The sequence below is a fragment of the Penicillium daleae genome (assembly GCF_028827525.1).
Source record: "Penicillium daleae strain IBT 16125 chromosome Unknown utg000008l_segment0_segment0, whole genome shotgun sequence".
NCBI lineage: Eukaryota > Fungi > Ascomycota > Eurotiomycetes > Eurotiales > Aspergillaceae > Penicillium > Penicillium daleae.
In genome coordinates, this window is record NW_026623156.1 from 5,927,540 (window position 1) to 5,951,878 (window position 24,339).

At 50.8% G+C, this 24,339-nt stretch overlaps 10 protein-coding genes across 10 annotated transcripts; 6 read left to right on the forward strand and 4 right to left on the reverse strand.

The window, feature by feature from the left end:
- Positions 1-123: 123 nt before the first annotated feature.
- On the reverse strand, positions 124-1,200 carry N7458_010628 (uncharacterized protein; the record flags this gene model as incomplete). The annotated part of the gene is made up of 1 exon (XM_056914010.1): positions 124-1,200. One exon carries the CDS (start codon positions 1,198-1,200, stop codon positions 124-126), a length of 1,077 nt encoding a protein of 358 aa, XP_056762859.1.
- Positions 1,201-3,357: 2,157 nt separating this feature from the next.
- N7458_010629 (slipin family protein) lies at positions 3,358-4,483 on the forward strand (the record flags this gene model as incomplete). The annotated part of the gene is made up of 2 exons (XM_056914011.1): positions 3,358-3,544; positions 3,627-4,483. The coding sequence occupies 2 exons, from the start codon at positions 3,358-3,360 to the stop codon at positions 4,481-4,483; spliced, it is 1,044 nt and encodes a 347-aa protein (XP_056762860.1).
- An 874-nt stretch (positions 4,484-5,357) lies between these two features.
- Positions 5,358-6,857, forward strand: N7458_010630 (LLM class flavin-dependent oxidoreductase; the record flags this gene model as incomplete). Its single annotated transcript, XM_056914012.1, has 1 exon — positions 5,358-6,857. The coding sequence occupies one exon, from the start codon at positions 5,358-5,360 to the stop codon at positions 6,855-6,857; it is 1,500 nt and encodes a 499-aa protein (XP_056762861.1).
- A 393-nt stretch (positions 6,858-7,250) lies between these two features.
- On the forward strand, positions 7,251-8,226 carry N7458_010631 (oxidoreductase; the record flags this gene model as incomplete). Its single annotated transcript, XM_056914013.1, has 3 exons — positions 7,251-7,680; positions 7,760-8,088; positions 8,140-8,226. 3 exons carry the CDS (start codon positions 7,251-7,253, stop codon positions 8,224-8,226), a joined length of 846 nt encoding a protein of 281 aa, XP_056762862.1.
- An 867-nt stretch (positions 8,227-9,093) lies between these two features.
- N7458_010632 (fungal specific transcription factor domain-containing protein) lies at positions 9,094-11,391 on the forward strand (the record flags this gene model as incomplete). Its single annotated transcript, XM_056914014.1, has 4 exons — positions 9,094-9,203; positions 9,262-10,204; positions 10,259-10,884; positions 10,944-11,391. The coding sequence occupies 4 exons, from the start codon at positions 9,094-9,096 to the stop codon at positions 11,389-11,391; spliced, it is 2,127 nt and encodes a 708-aa protein (XP_056762863.1).
- Positions 11,392-11,689: 298 nt separating this feature from the next.
- N7458_010633 (uncharacterized protein) lies at positions 11,690-13,318 on the reverse strand (the record flags this gene model as incomplete). The annotated part of the gene is made up of 4 exons (XM_056914015.1): positions 11,690-12,364; positions 12,427-12,798; positions 12,849-12,953; positions 13,031-13,318. The coding sequence occupies 4 exons, from the start codon at positions 13,316-13,318 to the stop codon at positions 11,690-11,692; spliced, it is 1,440 nt and encodes a 479-aa protein (XP_056762864.1).
- A 430-nt stretch (positions 13,319-13,748) lies between these two features.
- Positions 13,749-15,803, reverse strand: N7458_010634 (flavin-containing monooxygenase; the record flags this gene model as incomplete). Its single annotated transcript, XM_056914016.1, has 4 exons — positions 13,749-15,035; positions 15,091-15,343; positions 15,433-15,443; positions 15,507-15,803. The coding sequence occupies 4 exons, from the start codon at positions 15,801-15,803 to the stop codon at positions 13,749-13,751; spliced, it is 1,848 nt and encodes a 615-aa protein (XP_056762865.1).
- Positions 15,804-17,009: 1,206 nt separating this feature from the next.
- On the forward strand, positions 17,010-17,576 carry N7458_010635 (GNAT family N-acetyltransferase; the record flags this gene model as incomplete). The annotated part of the gene is made up of 1 exon (XM_056914017.1): positions 17,010-17,576. The coding sequence occupies one exon, from the start codon at positions 17,010-17,012 to the stop codon at positions 17,574-17,576; it is 567 nt and encodes a 188-aa protein (XP_056762866.1).
- Positions 17,577-19,551: 1,975 nt separating this feature from the next.
- On the reverse strand, positions 19,552-20,425 carry N7458_010636 (oxidoreductase, short chain dehydrogenase/reductase family superfamily; the record flags this gene model as incomplete). Its single annotated transcript, XM_056914018.1, has 3 exons — positions 19,552-19,618; positions 19,671-19,767; positions 19,825-20,425. 3 exons carry the CDS (start codon positions 20,423-20,425, stop codon positions 19,552-19,554), a joined length of 765 nt encoding a protein of 254 aa, XP_056762867.1.
- A 944-nt stretch (positions 20,426-21,369) lies between these two features.
- Positions 21,370-24,097, forward strand: N7458_010637 (CENP-A-nucleosome distal centromere subunit CENP-L; the record flags this gene model as incomplete). The annotated part of the gene is made up of 4 exons (XM_056914019.1): positions 21,370-21,491; positions 21,597-22,109; positions 22,173-22,745; positions 23,074-24,097. 4 exons carry the CDS (start codon positions 21,370-21,372, stop codon positions 24,095-24,097), a joined length of 2,232 nt encoding a protein of 743 aa, XP_056762868.1.
- Positions 24,098-24,339: the final 242 nt, after the last annotated feature.

Genomic DNA, 24,339 nt, shown 5'->3' on the forward strand with positions numbered 1-24,339 from the left:
AAGACAGACATAGTCACAGAGTATATAGTAGGTTCTGACCAGCGCAGTCAATGCTAGGAGACAATTGGAACAATGATCCGGGGATCATCCCGGAGTAGTTATATACAGGCTTTTCTCCACCCTTTACTCTAAATAGATCTCCTCCCGCAGCCGCTGCAAGTTGCGGAACAATCCCCCCCCAGGCCCTCCACTGTCACTATCACGCCGCTGCTCCGTTCGCGATCGAGGCCCTCGCTGGCTCTGCTCGGCCATGGCTTGCTGATGCTCCAGAATTCGCCGTCTTTCATCCACGATCCTGGCTAGCGCATCCACAAATCGCTGGCGTGCCTTTTCCTCCGCGGAACCCTTCCAGACCATCGACAGATTCCGCAGCGCCTCGACGCGGCGAGTAGCTGCCTCCAATCCATCGCTACCGCCCCCGTCCCGATCCAGTAGTTCCGTTATCTCAGTTCGTATTTTCTTCATGACTTCTTGTCCCTGTTCTTCTTGGCTGTGGCCCTCGGCGTCCAGCTCGGGGCCCGACACGGAAATAAAGGACGAGGAGAAGGAGATTTCCGATGGCGGAAGTGGCCATTCCATTGCATCGCCAAAGGTCTGGACAACTTCCTCGAGTCGAGAGCGGACTTGGTTGAGGGTGCGGAGGTTGGTGATGTATTCGGGGTCGTTCGTAGCTGGAGCTTCCTGTTGCTCCTCGGTGGGCTCTGCATCTTCCTGCATAGGTGCGGTATCGTCGGTCGTCTTCTCTGTAGATTCCTCCTTCTTGCGACTGGTCTCGCTGGCATTTTCTTCCGATGTTGACTCGGGGACAAACTTGGTAATGTCCTCGCGCAAGACCTCGGTCAGGGTCTCAGACAGTCCAATTGTCTCTCCTCGTAGTACTTCCACCTCGTATGCTAGTCGTCCACCACTACGAAGGATCTCATCGCTGAGCTGGGAGAGCGTACTCGACAGACGGACATTCTGTGCGCTGATCTGCGAAAGCAGTGACTGGACTTGGGCTGATAGTTCCGTCAGGGGCACGGAGCCAGGCGTTCGGGAGGCATTGGGCTGGAAAGATGCTACTGTCAACGGTGACAGAGTCTCGTTGAGGAACTCGGCTGGGTCGAAGTTTGGGTCTTCGAAGTTGGGCGTCGTCTCGGACTGCTGGGTGGGTGGTTTCCTCCCAGCTCGCGCAGTTGAGCTGTAGCTTTGTGACACCATTGCCGATTGATTGTGGCTGCTCTGCTGGAATGGTTTCTGTGTTGGGTCGTGAAATATTGCAATAGTACCAATGTACTGGAGAGCGGGGGGGCTGGCCAGTTGTGTTGGCCGCAATCACTCCGCACCTTAACTTGGTTATTCACCGCCTTGGGGTTCAAGTAGAGATTCACCATCTTGAGCTCGCCATTCAATATGCTGTAGAGTTTACAGGTGGTAGATAAGGTAGTTAGTATGGATGCAGTCTATGCTATCCTCCGTTCATCGTCAGTTGTAAGGTTGGTATGCCATTTGCTCTGATATTCCTACAGAATTAGGAGCTATGGACGCAGTGAAGCTACACCACTATATATAATCAATCCAGTAGGCCGGAGAATATCCTACACTCTGTATAATTTCTACAAGTTCGAGGCTTTAGAGGAGATATTTGATTGTAACAAGACTAGAATTGTATACAATCTAACCCGGTAATGCAAATGAGATGGGGGTAGGCAAGTAAAAAACACAAAAACACAAAAACCAAAAAAAGAAGTGTGCATCATCCGTGAATCGAACACGGGCCTCGTCGATGGCAACGACGAATTCTACCACTAGACCAATGATGCTTCTTGATGGAATGGACTGTACAAAAGTGCTATATATGCTTACTTAAAGCTTACTCGTACTATGCCTGGCGAGCACGTGTCGATTTGTATTTCCTTGCACCTACCCAAATTGGACTTTCCTCTGCAAGTACTTCTTTCTTTATTCTTTCCCCAACCGCACTTGATCTTCCCGAGGAGATGTCGAGCTCCAAGGTGTCCACCAGTCCTGCACTGCCCCGGAACCAGATGCTGGTTGCCCGGTATCGCTTTGGGGGCTATGAACCAGTCACTGACTCGCGGTGTCTGTACGTCACTGGGCTTTTAGAGTTCCTTCGTTCTCGTTCCGCGAACAAGCTCACGCGGTCTAAGCCCCCCGATTGAGTTGGGAGCCGACCCGGGCAAATTAATCGCTCATCTGGCCTTACTGTAAGTAGGCAGACTGTAAGTCGGTAATGTAGACTCGACTAATTTCAAAATCGTGGGAGTGCCAACTTGACAGTTCCGAAGAATAATCGATAGATTCGAGGGACATTCATCCCATTCCCTTCCCCCCCCAAGCTCCACCTCAGCCTCTTAGCCAAGCCCCCTAATCCCAGTCCGCCTTGCAGGGCAGAACCCCACTAGAACTTAACGGTCGAAGACTTCTGGAAGACTGCGGGCCTTCCCCCAGGCCATGACGATGGCCCAGCAGATGCCCAGAAATCCAACATGCCATGGAGGTTCTTTCAACCTGTTCTCGTATGATATGCCATGCCAACGCAACGATGGCAACCTTCCATGACACTTGGTAGAAGAGGTCTAGGAATGGAAGGATTCTCGGCAGGGATAAGGTGTAAGTACATACTGTAGTCATAGTAGGAGTACTCCTACCATTACTCCATACTGTACTCCAGTCCTTCGTGCATTACCCGAATACGGAGTCGCCCAAAATGGACATCCCTTCTTATTTTCCCTCTCACAATTAGTAATCATATCCTCCTATCGTACTCGTAATGCTGAAAGCAGCAAGGCGATTCTTCGAAGTTGATCACGAACTGATAGTTCGGTTAGTCGGCAACGAGGCGACCAATGTATCGAGGCGGAGTGGAACCCCATGTCTCTGGCACACTGCGCCCGAGAAACACAGCCATGACAAGCCATGGGGGCGAGGCTGAGAAGGAAAAATCGCTGGGGGCATTGGGGAGTCGGGGAGGCAAAGACGCGTACGACTGGGCGAGAAAAGAATCCGGATCCGAAGAACCAAAGGGAGCTCTTCCCATGCGATGATGCCGGACTTTTGAGGCCCCACTTGCGGAGAAAGCTGTCCCTCTGGAAAGAGGCCCAAGTTCCCGTTCTCTCGCGGCCCATCGGGACCGTCGCAGTGAGCTGCTTCTGTTTACTTTGGACGGTTTCCCGCCCACGGTCGTTTGCCCGTTTATTTAAACCTTGCAGCACCCCCTCCTTCTCATCGCCCCCCTTATTATTACCCCATCCTTTCTAGAACTTCCATCTCTCTTGATTCCATCGACGGTTCCACCTCTTGCACTGTACTTGCTCGATCGTCCCTCATCTACCATCTATCTACACTTCGGAAATCATGTCCGTCAACGGTGCTAGCAGCACAGGCAAGGCCTCGGTCCATGCCCCAGCTGCCCCTCGCCACACTGGAGGAGGTCTGGTGAATGTCCAGCCTGCCCGCTTGGCGGACTTGCAGCCTCGCTATGCGTCGACGATCAACCACGATAATGATAACCCCGACGCGCACGGCTGGTATGCGCAGCTGAGTAAGTGGTCAATCCTATAACGAATTTAAAAAAGTATTCCTGCCATAAAATGCTAATCATCGCATCTTCCCCGTCCATCTAGTCCACAACTTGGGAAATTGTATCGGTTTCTGCGGTGCCATCCCCTGCTGTATCTGCTGCCCCAACCCATTCAAGCCTGTCGACCAGGGTCAAGTCGGTCTCGTATCCAAGTTTGGTCGATTCGAACGCTCCGTCGACCCCGGTCTGGTCAAGGTCAACCCCCTCAGCGAGCACTTGACTACCGTCGACGTGAAGATCCAAATTGTCGAAGTGCCTCGCCAGGTCTGCATGACCAAGGACAACGTTACCCTCAACCTGACCTCGGTCATCTACTACCAAGTCACCTCCCCGCACAAGGCCGCCTTTGGCATCTCCAACGTCAAGCAGGCCCTCGTCGAGCGCACCCAGACCACCCTGCGCCACGTCATTGGTGCCCGCGTCCTGCAGGACGTGATCGAGCGCCGCGAGGAGATCGCGCAGTCGACCGCAGAGATAATCGAGGAGGTCGCCTCGGGCTGGGGTGTCCAGGTTGAGTCCATGCTCATCAAGGATATCATCTTCAGCAATGATCTGCAGGATTCGCTCTCCATGGCTGCTCAGTCCAAGCGAATCGGTGAGAGCAAGGTCATCGCCGCCCGCGCCGAGGTCGAGTCTGCCAAGTTGATGCGCCAGGCTGCCGATATCCTGTCCTCGGCTCCTGCCATGCAGATCCGTTACCTTGAGGCTATGCAGGCCATGGCGAAGACTGCCAACAGCAAGGTTATCTTCTTGCCAGCCATGAACCAGTCTGTGCAGCAGCAGCTTGCGGCGGCTGATAATGCGGGCGAGGGCCCAAGCAACTACGGTGCCACGGACCACCACCAACAAGACGATGGTTTCCAGCGCGCGATTAACGCTCGCGTCGTCGAGAACATTTAAGCGCCCTGCCTGCATAATTTGAGTCGCAGTACAGTTTCTTAATGGCCGTTCCAGACTTGGTTCTATGACGATATGACGTTTTATTTCTCGCTTTGATATTTATCACGCTTGATCTTCGATGGGTGGTTAGTACTTGGATGGCAAGGAGTATCTGCCTTGCTGGCCAAGTCTGCTCTTCGGGCTTCTCTTGATGCTTTGTACTATGGCTGGATGCGATTCGGATCCATGACGATACCCACCTTCTTTTTTGCTTTGCTTCATGGTGATACCTTTGTTTATTGTGCGTCTCAATTAGCTTGATGGTTTGACATAGTAGCATAATTCGAAATTGATTTCTCAAATATTTTGCACTGATGGAATTGTAAACCTAGTAAATTCATAACAGACATGACTTTCTAGGTGGGGGAGGGGTGGGAAAACGGCTGGAAGGTGGTTGCTGGTTGAGCCGTCTGCCAAGAAAAAGGACCTGTACAACTTCACTTCAACCGTGGTCTTTGCATCTATCGGCCGAGGGACAGCATTACAGAACAGGAAAATAACTTACAGCAGACTAATTGTATTATCAATTGATCAAATAACAACTCTCCAATGCTATCGGTCTCTCACAATTCACCCCCACCTTCATCCTGCTGACGCCATCGGACTCCAACTTAACGCCTTGCACGAGCACGAGCCGAGCCATGCACGCCATTCAGATCGGCGCAGGGAGTCCTGCGGGGCTGACAGGCCAGGAACAATAAATTTAGAAGAGACACCCCTCGAAAAGAAGAATTGGGAAGAAAAAAAATCTCTGGAAGAATAGACATCTTTGCCCATTATCACTTCTCATTCCTTTTCATATCTCTATACTTCTCTCGCACATCTCATGCCCACCATGTCCGAACCAACCAAAAAGCAACTCATCATCAATGCCTTCGCAATGCACTCCCCCAGCCACCTAAACCCAGGCCTATTCCGCTACCCAACCGACCAAGGCTCCTCCTACAAAAACATCCAAACCTGGATAACCCTCGCGAAAAAGCTCGAAGCCGCCAAATTCCACGCCATCTTCTTCGCCGACGTCCTCGGCGGCTACGACGTCTACAAAGGTCCCTCCAATTTGTCGCCTACCATCCCGGCCGCAGCGCAATTCCCCATCAACGATCCGCTGTATAGCATTCCCGCAATGGCAGCTGCGACGGAGAGTATCGGGTTTGGCGTGACAGCGTCGACGACGTATGATGCGCCGTATGCGTTGGCGAGACGGTTCTCGACGGTGGACCATTTGAGCAATGGGCGTGTGGGGTGGAATATTGTTACGTCGTATTTGGATTCTGCGGCGAGGAATTTCGGGCTGGATACGCAGGTTGAGCATGATGAGCGGTATCGCATTGCGGATGAGTATTTGGATGTTACGTATAAGTTGTGGGAGGGGTCTTGGAGGGATGATGCCGTGGTTTGGAACCAGGGCGTGAATGGGACTGAGGTTAATGGCTCGGATGCAGGTGGTTCGAAGAAGGAGAGGAGCACGCAGTATGCGGACCCGACTCGTGTGCGCCAGATCGACCACAAAGGGAAGTACTTCCAGGTTCCTGGTCCGCACCTCTGCGAGCCGAGTCCTCAGCGCACGCCGTTCCTGCTTCAAGCTGGTACTTCGACGGCTGGGAAGGCCTTTGCCGCTAAGCATGCCGAAGCAGTCTTCCTACATGCGCAGAAACCTGAGCTGGTGCGCCCCTCGGTGGACAGTATTCGCCAGCAAGCCGCCGCACTGGGCCGGAACCCAGCCGATATCAAGGTTATTGCAGGGGCATTGGTGATTGTGGCTGAGACCGATGAAGCGGCGCATGCCAAGGTTGAAGAGCTCAAGAAATACGGTGATCGAGAGGGTGCTTTGGCTCTGTTCGGTGGTTGGACGGGGTACGATCTCTCCACGTACGCTGATGATCAAGACTTCCGCTTCGTCGAGTTACCCGCCGTCCGGAGTATGGTGAATCACTGGGCGAGTACAGTCCCCGGCACCGAGGGTGTGAAGTGGGACAAGAGGACGATTGCGGATTACCTGGTTCTCGGGGGTAACGGGGTCAAGATTATCGGCAGTGTCAAGACTGTTGCGGATGAGTTGGAGCGGTGGGTGAGTGTGGGTGATGTGGATGGGTTCAATCTGAGTTATGCCAGTCTGCCGGATACCTTTGATGATATCATTGAGCTTTTGTTGCCGGAGTTGCGTCGGAGGGGTCTGTTCTGGGAGGATTACGCTGTGAAGGGTGGTACGTTGCGGGAGAATATGTATGGCCAGCGGGGGCAGTCGAGGCTTCCGGAGGCTCATACGGGAGCGAAGTACTTCTGGAAAGCGGGTCAGGATGTGCCTCCGTACTCGTTGAATGAGTCGGAGTAGCTGGGTTGGTTGTTATATTAGCATGGCAGTTTTGGCGTGCAGAAGGGTTCTGGCGAGGAAGATGAAGATACAGGACATACATCAAACGTCCACGAGTATCTTTCATGTTTCGATAGATTTTAGCCGAACAAGTCTATATGTCCATATCCTAACCCTAAAAGATGAAAGATGAAACATAAAACTATGTCTTAGTATAACATTATCAAAGTTGTGAAAGAACGAACGTACTGAGAAACGGAAGGATTTTCGCCCCGTCGCCAAAAGAGTCGGCAACTTGAATTCATCCGCCGGGACATTATCCAAATCCAATGCACAGCAGATGCTCAAATGTTATCCATATACTTGAATGCTTTCGTTTCCAAATCAACCATACTCACGCAGACAAAATCACAAATGGAGTACGTCCTAATCACAGGATGCAGCGATGGCGGCATCGGCTCAGCCCTGGCCCAATCATTCCACGACAAGGGCCTCTATGTCTTCGCCACAGCTCGAGATATCTCCAAAATCCAAAATCTACGAGACCTCGCCAATATCACCTTCCTACAGCTAGATGTGACCTCCCCCGCAAGCATTGCCACAGCGTACAAAATAGTCGAAAACGAGACGAATGGCAAACTACACTATCTCATCAACAATTCAGGCGCGGGCTTTGTGATGCCCCTCTTGGACTCTGATATTGAGATGGGTCAGAGAATGTTTGATGTTAATGTTTGGGGCGTCGTGCGAGTAACGCAGACTTTTGCGCCTCTTGTGGTCAATGCCAAAGGAACGGTCGTGAATAATGTGTCGACGGCTGCGCGCGTGGGATTACCATATCAAGGTAGATTCTTGGACTAGGAGCGGTATATCGGAGAAAGATTTGCGCTGACAAAAACAAAGCATGTACTGCGGTTCCAAAGCCGCGATTCGACTCATGAGTGAAACGTTGGCACTGGAGATGAAACCACTGGGTGTGAAAGTGGTGATTGTCATCACGGGTAATATCCGGACGCGATGGTTTGTCAACTCACCGAGACTTGAGTTGCCAGAGGGATCTTATTACTCTTCCATTGTAGATCGGATTGAGATCTTTGCGAGGGGAGAGCAGGGCCATCCGCAGATGGAGTCCAAGGTTTATGCGGAGAAAGTGGTGGGTGATGTCCATGGTGGGGCGAAAGAGACGATATGGCGAGGAGCGCAGTCGACTATTGTTAGAATTGCCATGGCTGTTATTCCGACTTGGTTATTGGTAAGGAGAGATCTAACAAGCGATGAGCGTCATCTTACTAACGTAATCTAGGTAACGGTAAAAGTGCCGCCTCGGGAAGTCATCGGCTCCCGGAGCGAACATGAGCAGCTCCCTGAGCAGCCTGATCGCTCACCCTAATGCTCAGGCTGATCGGCCTATTTGATCTCATTTTGCCTCTCTACTGTATAGGGTCCTCCGACGCTAACCGCACTGCTTACTGCCTGCTTCTGGTGTTCCTGGGAGCGAAGGCTAGGATATGATCCACTCTCGCGTTGCTATAGTATCTTCCCTCTCCTTTCCTACTAGCTATTTGGTCGACTCAACCTGAATTTAAGCACCTTACTATCTATAGGCTATATTATTAACTCTTTCCTTTGTAATGCAGTAAATACTTCCCTTTTTCTTCTATTCTCAAAGTCCGGGGCTAGGCTCGTTCCCACATAATCTCGTGCCCTGCTAGAAGCCTTACCTAAATTAAATATGCTATGCTACGCAAAGGTAGACACAATCTCGGCCTGGGGTTTACTTTGAATAAGAAGTCTGTTAAGCGATCTATATCGATCTTATGTTCCTAGGAACGCTTCCTTTAGTCGACCTACTACGAGCTCAAACGAGTTTCTAATTAATAACATTAAATAGTTAACTAGGAACTTGTGTCGATTATAGATGTAGTCTTATTACGAGTTGCGTTAGCTATAGATCTGATATCGCGTCTTCTACCCCTCTGCTTTATAGTACAACGACCGAAGAGGTACTAAGGTCTAAAATATAAATTGCCGAAGAATCCTTTCCTTACGGTTTCCCTTGCTATCCTGTCAAGACTAATCTTAATTTCTCCTACTACTGCGACCTTCGGAGCTCGCGTGCCGAGTCCCGATCGCGACCAAGCAAGCACCACCACAACAATGATCGTGGATGATTGCACGTCAGTCCATCATACAACCCCTTCCATTTTACCAATTCCGTCCGCACTATCGTCAATCATACTCTTCATTGTCCTTCAGCATGCAGATGACCAGGAAGCGCCCACGTTCAAGTCCTGAAGCCGACTATACGACGCCTGCCTGCAATCAATGCCGGTCGCGCAAGGTCAGTCCTCTCCAGACGTATAGGACGTATGAATGGATCAAGTTGTAATCCCGCGCTATTCAGATTCGATGCGATCGTAATCAGCCAGAATGCTCCGCCTGTTGCAGAGCTGGTGTCCCCTGCGACTTTTCTGCCTCGTTCAAAAGGACCAACCCCGCCAAACAACTGTGAGAATTCCGTCAATATTGTTGTGCTTATGCAAGAAAGGGCCAAACCAAGACCTGACCATGCCAGATTGCATGACTTCTCGTCCGTCCTCGGCCGATTAGATGACGTGGATCGGTCGCTGGTGCGCTTGTCGCAGCAAGTCGAGTCCTTGACCGCAAATTGTACCGCGGCCGCAAAGCCGCTTGCCCTGCCCATCACCAACGATCAGAACGACCCAGAGATGGAGATGGAAGACCGGCCACCACAGGAGGTGACCTCGAATCAGGTTCTTTTGAATGAGGGGTATGGTGAGCGTTTGTATGGCTATCCTGCTGCACTGTGCCTGTTTCGCGCCTCCCGGAAGCTGCTGGGAGCAACACTGAATGCCAAACCCCCGTCGCTGCGTGGTCCGCTAGCGGAAAGCATGGAAAATGCCGTTTTACGAACATCCCTGCTGCGCCATTACGAGATTTTTCCGTTTCGAAAGGGTTGTACCGAGCCGCCCATCAACGGTGACCAAGGACCCCTCACGTCGCCTCCCCAGGTTGTCGTTTATTCCGTACTCGATCGCTACCTGAATCACATTAACCTCCACGTTCCTGTATTTGAAGCCGGTGACCTATATGGTACCATTCCGGATTGCTATCGCTCCAATGGTCCTCCCGTCCACGCCGCGTGGCTGGTATGTTTAAATTCTATAGTCCTGCTGACCTTGCATCTTGACGCTCGTGTGGCCCGACGATCTGGTCTCGACATGGACCCGTGGAGCAAGCATTCTGAGGTGATTGACAATGCCTTGAACAACTGTCGCCGTGTTTTGGCCGACTTGGATGCGCTGTTGCAGCCAGCTGTGGTCAACATTCAGGCGCTCATCGTGCTGGTAAGAAATAGGACCTCGTAGGCCATTTACGAATAGCCAGGTTGACTATTACAGGCTCTAGTGGCGCGAGAATTCTTTATCAGCGCGGTATTCGAGAAGGTCTGCTCTGCAGCCTGTAAATTAGCACAGTCTATGGGCCTCCACCGGTGCGTCGGGATGGGGAATGACAGTGCGCTGGAAGCCCGCCAGCGACTCTTCTGGATCCTGTACGCCATGGATAAAACTCGAGTCTTCCTCAGCGGACACTCCCCCGATTTGTATCTCTTTGACTCTGAGTTCCAACCCCGCCTGTCCACCTCGCATATGCCCGTCGCGTCACAACTCCACTCCGCCGCGGCACACATGATGGCTGTTTGGGAGGAAATTTATATCGCGCTATACTCGGCGCGAGCAGTGCGCTTGGGGGCACAACATCGACACGACCAGGTGGATCGGCTGGACCGGCTGTGTGACGAGTGTCTACCTCTGATTGCGTCGCAGCTGTCTCACGACCCCGGACTACGCCTGATGCAGCTAGAGATCAGATACTGCTACCATGTCAGCAAGATTCTGATCCACCGCTGCCATAGAATGGCCGAGGAATGGCAGAAAATCAACGAACATGCCGTTTCCGCTCTCCAGATTATCACTGATGTCTTCGAGGAGCCCGTGACACCAGGTAGCTGCGTGGTCCTGGGCCGGTAAGTGCTTTCACATTCCTCACATCCACCTCTGCTTGAATCTGACCGATTACTGGTAGGATGTTCCAGAACTACCCACTTGTTGCCTTCCACGACCTTTGTTTGCGGTACTTGACAGGGGAGGGCTCGGTTGACATCGCGGCCATGGTTCCGAGGCTGATCAACGTTCGCCGCCAATTGAGCTCCTTAGAGCATAAGGAGATGCCAAGTGCATACGTGACGAAGCTACATCTGGGCGTCGCTTGGTGCACCGACTTGATGAGCATGATTACCGACTCAAATGAGGCCTTGGAGCCAACAGCTTGCCTGCTAACCCCCTCGACTAGTACTGATATGGACAACTTTCGCCCATCTGCGTCGCTCGAGCATGAACATGCTACTTACTGGGCAGGTACTAGCAACACACTGACCCAGGAGCAAGCAGATATGTTGGGGGAGTTTGCCGATTACTTCTTTGACCCTACAATTTTTGAAGGTCTTCTCTCAGAAGGGCATTTTGCGACATAGACGGCGAAATCTGTGATGAGAAAGTTTGTCTTACGCTTCCCTCAAAAGAATAAAGGAATTCCGATTGTTCCGCCTATATAATCTCAAAGGAACGACAGGCTCCTCGTGTAGCCGTATATTATATGCTTTCTAGTACAGAATGCCAGTGAATGAACCACCTTATTGCCCATTGTAGACCGAGCATCATGATGCAGCAATTGCCCAGGTCCCGCTCGTAACACCAGAAAATGTGAACTTGTCTGGGCCTGCAATACTCCCCCTCCGATAGCTGGGCGCGCATCCCTCTGGACGTACCCATTCACGTTTTGTTGGCCGTCATACGCGACCACATTCGAATCTTCTGCCCAAAAAGATAGAATATGACTGGTACAGGGGCCATAGCGACGGCCAGAAATGCCAACAAAGTAGTCGCCCAGGGAAATCCAAGCCGGTGGTACATGGCATTGGCAAAGAGAGGAAATCCCGCCCCGAAGCAGCTCCGGACGACCGTGTTTGCGGATATGGCGCTATTCGCATAGATCAAGTACACGTCCACGATGTATTTCAGACCCGAGATAAAGATGGCAAACATCGATGCCGATACTAACCCCGGTGCGATGATCTCCGCACCCCAGTGAATACTAGGGTTGCTGGTCCATGCGAACCAGAACAGTCCGATGGGAAGTCCGACTGCGCCCACCATCATCGGCGGCAGACGCCGCTCTGGCACCACCTTTCCAGGCGTCGAGTTGACCTGGCGGGCGAAGGTCGTCATGGACCAAGTAACCATGCCAGTCAGGCCCAGGAGGATGCCGACGAAGAGACTCAGAAAGGAGAGGGAGCCGATCTGGGGTTTCCACCCACGTTGCTCTACAAATGAGATGGGGAATCCCTCGAAGAAGAGGAATAGCAAACCATAGAGGAAGCTCATATAGAGAGTGACGAGAATCATGATGGGCTCCGTCGCAAGGAGGGCTGCATGGAGACGAGTGGGCTGCGTGAGCATGATGGGTCGGAGGGGGGCGACAAGTTATACAACTTACTCCACGGACGTACCAAATAGATCTGCGCAAAAGACTTGAAAGTTGTCTCGCCTTCCTCCTCCATCTTACTATGAAGTGCCCAATTTTTGGTTTGGATTCGTAGTCGCGCCGCCTTGGCCGTGAGCAGCGTGGGTGCGTACGTCTCGGGTAGGACCACGCATGCGATGATGGAGAAGCTATAGGCGGCGATCATAGTGATCCACATGGTCCATCGCCAACCTAGATGGCTCTCTGTGATGAAGTCACCGACGATGGGCCCAATGACGGGACCCACAAAGGCCGTGGCCACGAAGCAGTCCAGCGAGATACCACGACCGACTACGGTATTCCACACATCCGTCAGGGCTCCCCCGTCACCGCCATTGACGACGCCCCAAAGGCGCCGCTGAAGAAGCGTGAGATCAGAATAGTATAGCAATTCTCCGCCACTGCGACCGGAATGCAGAAGGTCGAGAAGAGTATGACGCCAGTGAGGATGGGCCATCTCCTCCCGTATTTCTCAGACAACGGGCCGAAAATTAGGGGACCGGTGACAAACCCCTATACGCAAACAAGACCGAATGTTAGCTTGCTTATATATGTGAAGATGGGAAGATACCAATCCAAGGAGGACATGCCATCAGAAACATAGTAGTGGTCGTCAAAATGGCCACCTCGGAGCCAATGTGAAATTCCTTCTCCAGCGATGTAAGAGAGCCACTCATGATGCTGGACCCAATGTTGACAATCAAGGGTAGAACAACGAGTACCAAACTGATGAACAATTTGTACCGGGGTGACCAGTTATTGGGGTTCTCTTGGTCATCCGGCCCATCCCAATCTACCACCCACGTTGGTTGTGGAGGATCAGGGCCCGGCTCGGTGTCGGGCATTGCATCGACCTTCTCTGTGGGAGTTTCCGACATGCTGGGGTGGAATTGGAATGTATTTTCCTTTGCGAAAGAAAATTGAACAGATGTAGACAGGTTCAAGGTACATGCCCACCTATATGTACGCAACCTGCGGAGCTCGGCTGCCGCGCCCCGAAGAGAAAACACAGGCTGGAGGAATAATCCAACCAGATACCCTCAAACTTCCTCTCCTGCAAACGGTCCTTCTAAATCTATTCCATTTGCCTGGTCATTCCAGATAAATCAGGTATTATCTTGAGATTATCGTTCAATCCGTCACTAGTAAGACGATTCTAAAGTTTTGGAGGGCTTTCAAACTTATGGAACAAGGAAAAAGATGTAAAACGCTCCGTGATTGGAACAGGAATCAGGCTGAGATTTGCACTTGTATACAAGCTGTCAAGACAATCGTCATATTCTTTGAAATAACAGTAAAAAAAAAAATTCAAACATCCCACCATCCCTCCAAATGCGATCTCAAATCAATCTCCTCTGGCAGTTTCAGATGAGGCGTCAAGTTGGCATTCTCCGGCTCAAGTTCCCTCGAAGTCCATCCATTCCCAAAGAACGCAAACCGATTCCCACCACCATTGACATAAGAATACTCCCAATCCTCCCACCGAGGATCCCGACGAATATAATTTGCATGAGCCGCACTGCCGGGGAATAATCCGTGAATGCGCGCCCCAGGTTGCCCACCATTATACCACGAGCTACAATTGGCCGTCCACACCGTGCGTGGATAGAAAGAGTCGCAGTATTCGACAAAGTCATCTGTGGCCTGCTTTGACGGTACAATAGATTTGATACCCTGGCTGCGGAATTTGCGGACAACCTTTGCGATGTATGTCACCTGGTTCTCGACGCTGTTGGGGACTGTGCCGCTGTGCCCGGAGGAGTAGGGCCCACCAAGCCAGAGTAGGTTGGGGAAGCCTGGAGTTGCAAAGCCAAGGTAGGAGTATGGGAATCCGAAAAGCCCATCCTTTTTCCAGGCGGATTTGAGATCGATGCCGTTGGCGACAATGGAAAAGGGCGGGGCGTGGTCGACGTTTGCACCAGTTGAGCAGATTGTAACGTCAACTTTTCGTTCTACGCCGTCTTCCGTGATAATCCCGTCCTCTGTAAACCGTTTGATACGTGTTCGGATGTAGTTGACGTTATCCTTGGTGAGTGCCTCGAGATAGCCTGGTCCTGGAGTAGGGCGGCGACAGTTGGGTGGGAAGTCTGGGAGAATCTGGTCTGCTAGTTCCGGCTTGTCTGCTATGCGCTTCAGCATCAACTCGGTCCATTTGTCCTTCAGCTCTTGATTCTGTGCAGTGCCTTTGAAGATGGCTCCAAAGCGCTGGAAGAAGCCCCTCTCCACTTGCGTCCGATATTCGAGATATTTCTTAGGATCCTTGAAGGATTCCAGTTGGGCCTCGGTAAAGAGATTCGGCTCCAGTCGGCGCACACCGGTGTTTCCACTGCTGAAAGAGTCCGCAACCCAGGTGGGATTGCGAGCATAGTGGTCGACGTGACTCGCGATCGGCTGAATGGATGGAAGCACCTGTAAACCTGAAGCACCATTGCCAATCAGGGCGATTCGCTTTCCTTGCAAGTCGACGTTGTTATTCCAATTTGACGAGTGGAACAGCGGGCCTTTGAAATCCTTGATCCCTTCGTAGTCGGGTAGTTTCCAAGCATTGAAGTGGCCGATGGCGTTGATGACAATATCTACCTTTTCTTCGTAGACCTGGAGGATTTTATCAGCCGTGACTTCTTGAATAGGACACGAATGAGCACGTTACCTTCTCTGAGCCATCTACGTGCTTGATAGTGACTTTCCATTTTCCTTCTTCAGCAAGCCACTCTGCTTTTTGTACTTGTTGTTGTAGGCGCAGATACTGGTACACATTGTACTTGCGAGCTACGCCTTGCCAGTAATCTCTGATCTCTGCACCTTGGGCAAACTCTTCTGTCCATTGTGTGTTGGGTGAAAAGACCGATTGATAAGCATGGGCGGGAATGTCGCATCTCACACCAGGGTACGTATTTTCGAACCTATAGCTCTCTATCGTTAGAGTCGCAATCGACTTGATGAGAATAATACAACTTTGTTGGTGCCATGCAACCAAGTGAATTTGGCTTACCATGTACCTCCCTAAACGTAAAAATTAGTATTCAACCACATAAATTGGATATAGAGTTAAGTGTAAGAACGTACCACGTCCGCGTTCTTATCCCAGATACGAAGGTCCAGACCAGGCAGCTTGGCAGGAAGTAGTATCCCAGCAGTGATTCCCGAGAGACCAGCACCAATGATGCCCACCTTAATGGGCCTCACTTGATCAACGGGGTGCTCTTCCAGCTCAAATTTAGACTTTGGAGCTGCTTTATTGGATGTTATTTCATCGGTGGTACTTTCAATTGTCACCGAAGGCCCTTTGAATGGCTCCGTCGCCTGTGTGATGTAGGTGCTTTGCGGTATAGTCGCAATTTCGGGATTCTCCAAAAGCGCCATGATGAATTATCGAAGACGTATACTCGTTCCCGTCTTGCAATTTGAAGAGAACTGGGGATTGAGATAACGTCTTAAATTGGGGGTTCTAGCATTAATGTATGGTACGACCCCTCGCGGTATTCTGCACGCCATCTGGAACAGTTTACACGCCACCCGGAATCATAATTCAAGCTTGTAGCCAGAACGGGTGCCAAGTTAGAATTATCGCATGAAAGCCGATAGGTGTGGCCACGCTAGGATATGAAACTGCTTGATTTGGCGTTGCTAACACCATTGCCGAGGCTGATGGCGTCAGGGAGTTGGAGATGTACGGAGTATCTTGTGTCAACAACACCATCAACCCCACTGTAATCGCCATTGTGGGGTAAGCAGTATTATTGCGAATTACTCTTTTTTAATGTGTACATGGACCTCAAAGGACAATCTTGCGCGACTCATACTGTTTTCGGCTATTGCTGGTAAGCTACCGGACTGTAGCCGCCTTGTCCGGTTGAGCCTGGGCTCTCGGCCGATTCGAAAGGATGTCCAGTTCATTTGATCGATGACTATAGACTTAATGCAAATATTGACATTTTACCAAGTTTCTTTTAGCGAGATCACTTCTTCTAGCCCCAAATGATGTATTAAGTGATTGTTTGCATAGATCAGATAGTATTTTTTGAGAATTATGATTTATCCTATAATTTCCACAATAAGCTGATAGGTCTTTCATGGAAAACATGGCATACTGACACACAGAAAAAAAAAGCTAGCGACTTTATAGAGATCAGAAAGTCGATTAGTGGGGCACCAATCCCTTCGTAGTGGTCTTTGATAAGGCAAATCACACCCCTCCATTTTCCAAACAGAGCAAAAGCGATGTACAAAATGCGATTCACATTCAATAGAATAAGAGACTGGAAACAACACACATCGCAAAGGAACCCCTCTGCAGATTTCAATAAAAGTGTTCACCACAGGAGATATGATTCGAATACGATGCTCTTGTAAGGCGGGCGGAACGGAACAGCTTGGGCTCGGCGTCCTTCCGCCACACTTTAACCTCGCCGCCAATGACTCACATCAGACGATTCGTTACTTTGGGCAACTCAATTTCAATGACTTTCTGAGGAGACCACCTGAATACACAGTATTTTGAAATAGGCACTGCCATCGTTCGAAATCCCTCGAAGGCTTCGATCAATCGTTCGTTGCAGTTTTCCCATCATGTCCTCTGCCCCACCAACAGCCACAACTGCCCCTCAAACATGGACGCGGCCGAACAGCGAATTTTTCATCTCAAATAACCCATCTCTGCTGTCAGTCCAGGCAGTCAATGAAGCCTTTGGACGGGAATTCCTCTACTGGGGCAAACCCTTCCCCGAAGACGTTATGCACCAGATGCTCCACGGCTCCATGAGTTTCGGCGTCTACAAATCCGTCCAACCCCAGTCTGAGGGTGAGCCATTCTCTCCCACTGCAGAGAATACCGAGCAGATCGGCCTTGCTCGAATGGTCACAGATGACACTACGTTTGGATATCTTTCAGACGTATACGTGCTTCCAGAATATCAGGGCCATGGACTCGGGAAGTGGCTTATGAGCTGCGTCTCGGAAGTGTTTTCTAAAGAGAACATGCCCTATCTTCGCCGCATTATGCTTCTTACTGGTGACAAGCGGATGCAAGATTGGTATACCAAGATCTTTGGCATGGAGGTTATTGCACACGAGCGTCGGCCGGATATAGGGCAGGACTTGGTCTTTATGTGTGCTCGGCCGAATGCAAAGTCTTGATTATAAGAATCGACATGGCAGGGTATAAGACACTTGCATTTTTGATCTGTATTTAGCCAGTCTCTCCACTCATGTTAATCATACTTATAGAAGTCTTATACATCTCATTCATGTTCTCCAGGGCCACGTTCGGTAGAGCGAGGGGGCTCGGTATGTGTTGAACAATCTCAAAGACGGGCGAGATGAGTGTATATTCATTCCTTCTCCCTTCCCTCTCTTTAAGCGTGTTTGTCCTTCTGTCTCTGTCCATGAAATTTCCCATTTTGGTTAGCCTCGTTTGCTCAAGTTGGTTTATATTCGACTTCTCCTCCTCCTCCTCCTCCTCCTCCTCCTCCTCCTCCTCCTCTTCTCTTCTTCGTCCTTCTCCTCCCATCCCTCTCCATCCTCATTCCATCTCCCCTCATCCTCATTCCATCAACTTTTCTTTACCCATCCACATATTTCATCAACTAAAGCCCTTGAGAGTTCGTTTCTCATCTCGAAGCTGCTTCTGGAATTCTCAACCTATCTCTTCTTCTCTCGGAATGAGTTTCTCGGGGTTTGTTGACATGAGGTCTGGTGTCGCCTCACTGATATCACGTCAACACGGATGCGCCCACCCTCACTCATCGCGTCACCACCTCAACTTGTTTATACTCTCTCATCTTCTCTTACTTGGCCTTCCTCCGGGCACCTGACTGCTTCATCCCATGTCCATAACAAAGTAAGTCCCCCTTCACTGACCACATTGTGTTATCCTCTGTTGGTTAACTTTATCCCAGGGCCACAAAATGGGACCTCACCTGGACTTGACATGCTTACTGCTACGTGGTGAAGAGATCTACCTCATCATCCAAGCTCTGTTACCTCTGTGATGGGATCAAAACATAGCAAGTTTTACGCCATGTTTGCCCCACTTGGCATATTTACTGACTCGTCCCATATCAGCTCATCAACATTCACATGTGAACTCGATGACAAGTCTTCTCAACATCCCAAACTTGATGAGGGTCTTGACGTGAGAACATCAAATAGCAACATGCCTATCATGTTTCCTTACGATCTCTTTCTTTCACTAAGCCGACACACTGGCTGATATGAATCATGAGATCACGTCCATTCTTTGGTAAGTCTCAACCCAATATCCTCCCGACCTGATTGTTAACGATCTTTATATCATGCCAACAGTCTACAAGCCTTGTGCTTGCTACAGTTTACAATACTGAGATGCTCACGTCAACCTGTTGATGATATCACCTCAAGTCTTTCCGCTTTCGTCCAATGGAGAAGACCATGATACCTCTTTGAGCTTCATCCTCCCTACAACACCCAGCCGCAGCCCAAGGCCTTGGACATGCGATCTCGACTTTGGAACACTCCACAGTGTTCACCGTTGTAACCTGGGAAGGTGGAGGATTTACTGGAGCGGCGTGGAGGCACAAACCGCAGGATTGGAGCCCAGGGTGAGGAAGCACCGGGCATTGCGGGCGGAGTCCAGGGTGAAGAGCACCGGACAAATTTGGGCGATTACGAGACGAAGAAGCGTCTAATAATGAATCATCTCCTTCACATTCACAAAACTTATGGATGGTCTACAAATTCATGTGAGTTCCCAAGTGACGGTCTTGTTTATCTTCAGTGTTGTTTGATTTAACCAGGCTCTGGGGCAACAGGCATTCCCACAATCTGAGACCAAACTCCCCCTTCCCCTTCTTCCCTCTTATTTTCCAACACTGGCCAATTGTCAATCACCTACCGAGTGATCCCTTGACGTCCTGTACTGTGCTATTCCCATGACCCTCTGCTGGTCCGATCTGGATGGTTGAAGACATTTATTGAAACATGGTCTGACTGTTATCGCTCATCTGAGATATGATCTATCGTTGCGGCATAAATTGCCGATCTTATTGTGTACTACTTGATTACACTATAAAAACAAAAGAAAAATGCAATGAACTCATATTATCTCAAAAGACCAAACCTATGGACTGAGCTATTACCACGGCAACTGTAAAGGAGTTGGCAAGTCTTTTCCGAGGACGCTCTCGGCTGTGCCAATGTCCCTGTGAAAGATGATTAGTATGACCCTGCAGTGGAAATACGTATTCAACCTACCTTGGTCCCCTTGGCGCCCAATACTGGCCAGTCTTGCTCATGTCAAAGGTCTCAATAAACGCGGCTAGCGACTGAGCAGCTTCGTCGGGCGTGACAGCTGGTCAACAATCATCAGTACAGTCTCCAAAGAAGCTCCACTACAGTGTACACTAACCTCCACCATCATCCCAGTACTTGTCAAATCCAACACTCTTGGTCATCTCCGTCCGCATAAACCCCGGATGAACCAGACCCACCGCAATCCCATGAGGCTTGAGATCCAAACTCAACAGCTTCCCGACCATGTTCGATGCCGCTTTACTCGCATGATGGCCATAGTTGCCTCCACCTTCCTTCTCGTGCCGAAGCGTGATACTGCCACTCTCGCTGCTGACGATGATCACTTTACTCCCGTTATCCAACAGTCCAGCTTTAACCAGATGATGCACAATAAAGACCGGACTAATGGCTGATGTGGTGTACATCTTGGTCTGCTTCTCCCAATCGGGAGTGTCAAAGGTCTCGAAGCCAAAGTACCCCGCGGTGATGATGACGGCTGAGAATTTGGTGGATGCTGGGACCTGCGAAACTAGTTTTTGTCCGATATCGTGCTCGGAGACGTCAAGGTCTGTCAGCCAGGTGATTTCGGAACTTGAAGGAGGCGAGGAGGATCTGGAGGTCCCGAATACGTGGTTGGTTGGGTCTTTCGAGTACAGGGCGGCCAGGGAGGCCCCTAGACCTCGAGTGGCACCCACAATAAGGATGTTACTACTCATTCTGGCGAACTGTGTCTTTGCTTATCAAGTTCCTGGATGGTAGTCGAGTTAAAGCAGAGCGAATATTCGTAGTAGAATATCAGAGGGCCCAGCACTGCAGTGCCCAGTACTGCATCTTTGAAGAAGCGTCTGACGCAAGAGCGATGACGTAATGGCACGGAAAGCCGCACGCCATCACGAACTTGATGGTGAAGTATATACAGTGGCAGACACTGCAATACTGGAAGTGTCTCGACCCAATGACTTCTATGGCTGCTAGGCTGAAAGTATGTATGAACATGTAGTATAGCTGTACCGTCTTCAGCCGTGGCACCATACTGTACACACAGCCAACAGCCAACGGGCGTTGATTGGATCGGGTAATGGGGCTGTTATTCTCCGAAAATAGAAACTGGTTAGATTAACTTGTATCAAGGGCGATCATCGATGAGCATCACAACTGTGGCTCGCTTCGGTCGGCTATTGAGGTATGAGAGGGTTGAAGAACCGACTTGGAATTCAGTAATTCCTCATCATTGTGTATAAACGCTATTGAAAGCTACCTACAGTACCTACCATCTTCATATCGTTGGCCTGTCATGGCATCTGCTTGGAACCGAACGTCTGAGACAACCTCCACTCAACCAGTCCCCCCGCTGGCAAGGACTCGCTGGAGTCCATCAAGAACGAATGTCTCGTAGACCTTGGGGGCCAATTCGGAAGATAAGAATCGGTTCTGAGACAGCCTGTTCCCCGGATTCTTCACTATTCAGAATTCCCATCCACCTGAAAAAAAACGCTTAGTCATATGTCAAGAGGACCTAACTAACTAACGAACGTTAGCTGGAGCTCCAAGAGTGGCCCTTTAGCAACATTTTTTGGACGTAGCCTAGTTCTCGCTCGACGTCACTCCCTCACCTGGCCTCGCCGGAGCTGGTCATTTCTTGTGGTCCGCGAGCTCAAGCATGACCGGCTTCTCCAAAATACTGCCCGCGGTGCACAAATTCCGAGCTGCGCTTAACCGGAGGAAGGAGTCCAAGGATCAATTACACCATCGCGAGAATCCGGGATCCTCGTCTTCACTAGGGTGAGTGGCGCTATTGCTTTGACCCGTGCCCAGTGTTACAAGCCTTTTTTTTCCCTTCTTCTTCTTTCTGAACTCTCGCTCACTATTCGTCTCAACTGGTAATAGCCTCAACAATGCTGAACTTCCTCTTCCTCCATCCCCGTGGGGCCTACCAGTCGAGATCCAAATCCAAATATTTGCATACTGCGGAACCCCCGATTTCTACTCCCTGAAACTTGTCTGCAAGGCCTTCAATGCGCTCTTGTCCTCCAACGAACACGAAATCGTCCGCCAGTACCTGCGCCAACGCCGTCATGGTACCCTGCCCTCCCCGATCGACGACGAGCGAACCTATACTCGGAACCCGGAGGATGATGTCGTGCTCCTGTCGGACCTGTTCCCCCCGTCCAAGAGCGCAAGGGGAGGTCATCTCTACACCTTCAGATATCTCCATGGCCTACGGTCAAGGCAGAAGCAATGCTCAATGCTATGCTACTACCTCGCAGACCGGGTTATGGAGCGATTTATCCAGACAGAGCCCATCTTCCTCCGATCCTCCTTTCCCACAAGAAAGGCTGAGCGAACCGCTCTAGTGAAGAGAGGCAAGGCAAGCCTATGGTTCCACCTTGCACCGCTCATGTAAGTTGCGACTCGAGCACTTGAAGCGCGCACGCTTCCGCGACTTCATACTGAACGATACAGGTACTACGCATTATACTTCCTTCAATCCTACGCCTCTGCGAGGCGTGAACATACCAACATGCTCCTCCGCGAACACGAAGCCGGTCGGCTCTCGGTCCCGATCCCGATCGAAACGCGCCGAAGGATGTATCGCGACTTGCAAACCCGAATCCTCCAAGCACCCCCTTTCAGTAACACCGCCGCACTGGTTGCGACACATCACTGCATGCACTTGCTAGTCTCATATATCCGATACACGATGGCCCCGGAGGCAGAAACGGACGATTCGTGGATCAGCTCTCTCCTCACCGTATCGCCCTTTACTCGGATTGTCGAGTACTTTTCCGCCGAGATAGGCGATGGCGGTAACCAGCGCATGCAGCGGAAAGATTTCATGTATAATTTCTACCGCGACATGACGGCCTATGAGAAAGATCGCATGAATTCAGTGATCTTTGGTCGAGCGTCGGAACGCAATGCGCATGGTTCTGTGCGGGATTTGTGGTTTGATGCTGCGTCTAGAGAATTGACATCTCGACAGGCTATGCCACATGATGTAGAGATTGGTTGGACTTGGAACGGGATTCCAATTTTGTTTGGATGTCAGGACTGCAGGCCGGCTTCGGGTTGGCGGGCATGATGGCGATGATGCATTTGCATTGCTTTTGAGCGTTGTGGCGTTGGGTAGATGATATACTAGAACATCTGGAGTTTGTCATTTAATCTGATTATGCTAAACCCATTTACCACTATGTTTCCCTGTCATCTCTATATCAATCTACCTAATGCGTCGTAAGCTGTCAAGAAATTGTCCATATACGCAAATGTTTGTTTTGTTTGCAACCGAGGCGCGTCGCCGAATATCGACCGCGACAACGACAATCAGATGCCAGCCCTTTGATAGATGATCAACTCAAATTAGTGATGGAGCAAGCTTCACGGTGGCAACTATTCAATACCTCCTGGGCACTCCACCGCCTCTCCCCCTCCACCATGGCAAAGACTTTGAAACCATCCTCAACAACGAAGCCGCCTTGAAAGCCTACGCTACGCGACTACGCGACCAGCTCACAGGCGACGTCCTGGCAGGCCTCCATGCCGCCGCCAGCATAGCCGAAGATGATGCGCTATCAAAAACAGGCGCGCTCAGGGACTGCCGCTGGGAGTTCTTCGCGACGGGACCGTCGCAGGGTAACGCGCGGCCCAGGGCCTCGTTCCCGGGTATTCTGGTGACGCTGGAGTACGAGAATATCACCTACAAAGCCGCTCTGGTGGCCGAGGTAGGCTCGAATACGCAGCCGCGGAAAGGGGTTACAGCTTTGCCGCTCCTGTTGACTAAATTCCCCAACGCGCTGCGCCAAACATTCATCTCGTTTCTGCTGTCCAATTTCGATACGTACTGCTCGAATCTCAGGCTTTCTTCGAACTTTTTATGTGCGGCGCTGGAATCTTTTGTCGGCGGGTTGCCTAACTCGGATGTTGAAGATGTCGTCAAGGAGTTACAGCTTACGCTGTCATTCTCACCATCCATCGCGCCGTCATTGCGAAATCTCAACGTCGGCATTCCCCGTGCGGCGCTGGTTTCTTTCCTTCAAGCTGATGCGGGGAAACCAAAAGGGCAGAGTGTATCCCGAGCTCCGTTGATCGGGAATCTGACTGCTTATCTGGAGACACATCTGGCCATGAAGCTGGATCTGGATGGTTCACAGCAGAACAAGATCGCCAGACAGCATGTACGGCTGTCGAAGGCTGCGTGTGCTGCTTTTGTGCTGGGAGGCGAAGGGCGTATGAAGCTCATTCTGGATGCTAGACGAGCTGGACAGGGCGAGGATGAACACGAAGATGGGGATGGGGAGGACCAAGAACTTCCTGCTTTGCGGACGAGTGAGACGTTGCTTCGTGCTGTCATTCGGAGGGCTGTTATTGGGGATCAAGTGACTACGTGAGTCTTTGATCGGAGTTGGATGACAAAATATCAATATTCGATGGACATATCCAGCCACGCGCTTGGACTCGGATGCAGCTCTTTGAACGTGACGTCGCCGGTGCGTTCGACGGCAATGGCTCATTGCGGCAGCAGCTCTCTACGCTCAAAGCCATATGCACCGATGTCCTCTCGGTCATGAACATGGGATGACACCTTAGTTCGTTCACCACACCGAGACGACGCGACCAAAGAAGAACTATC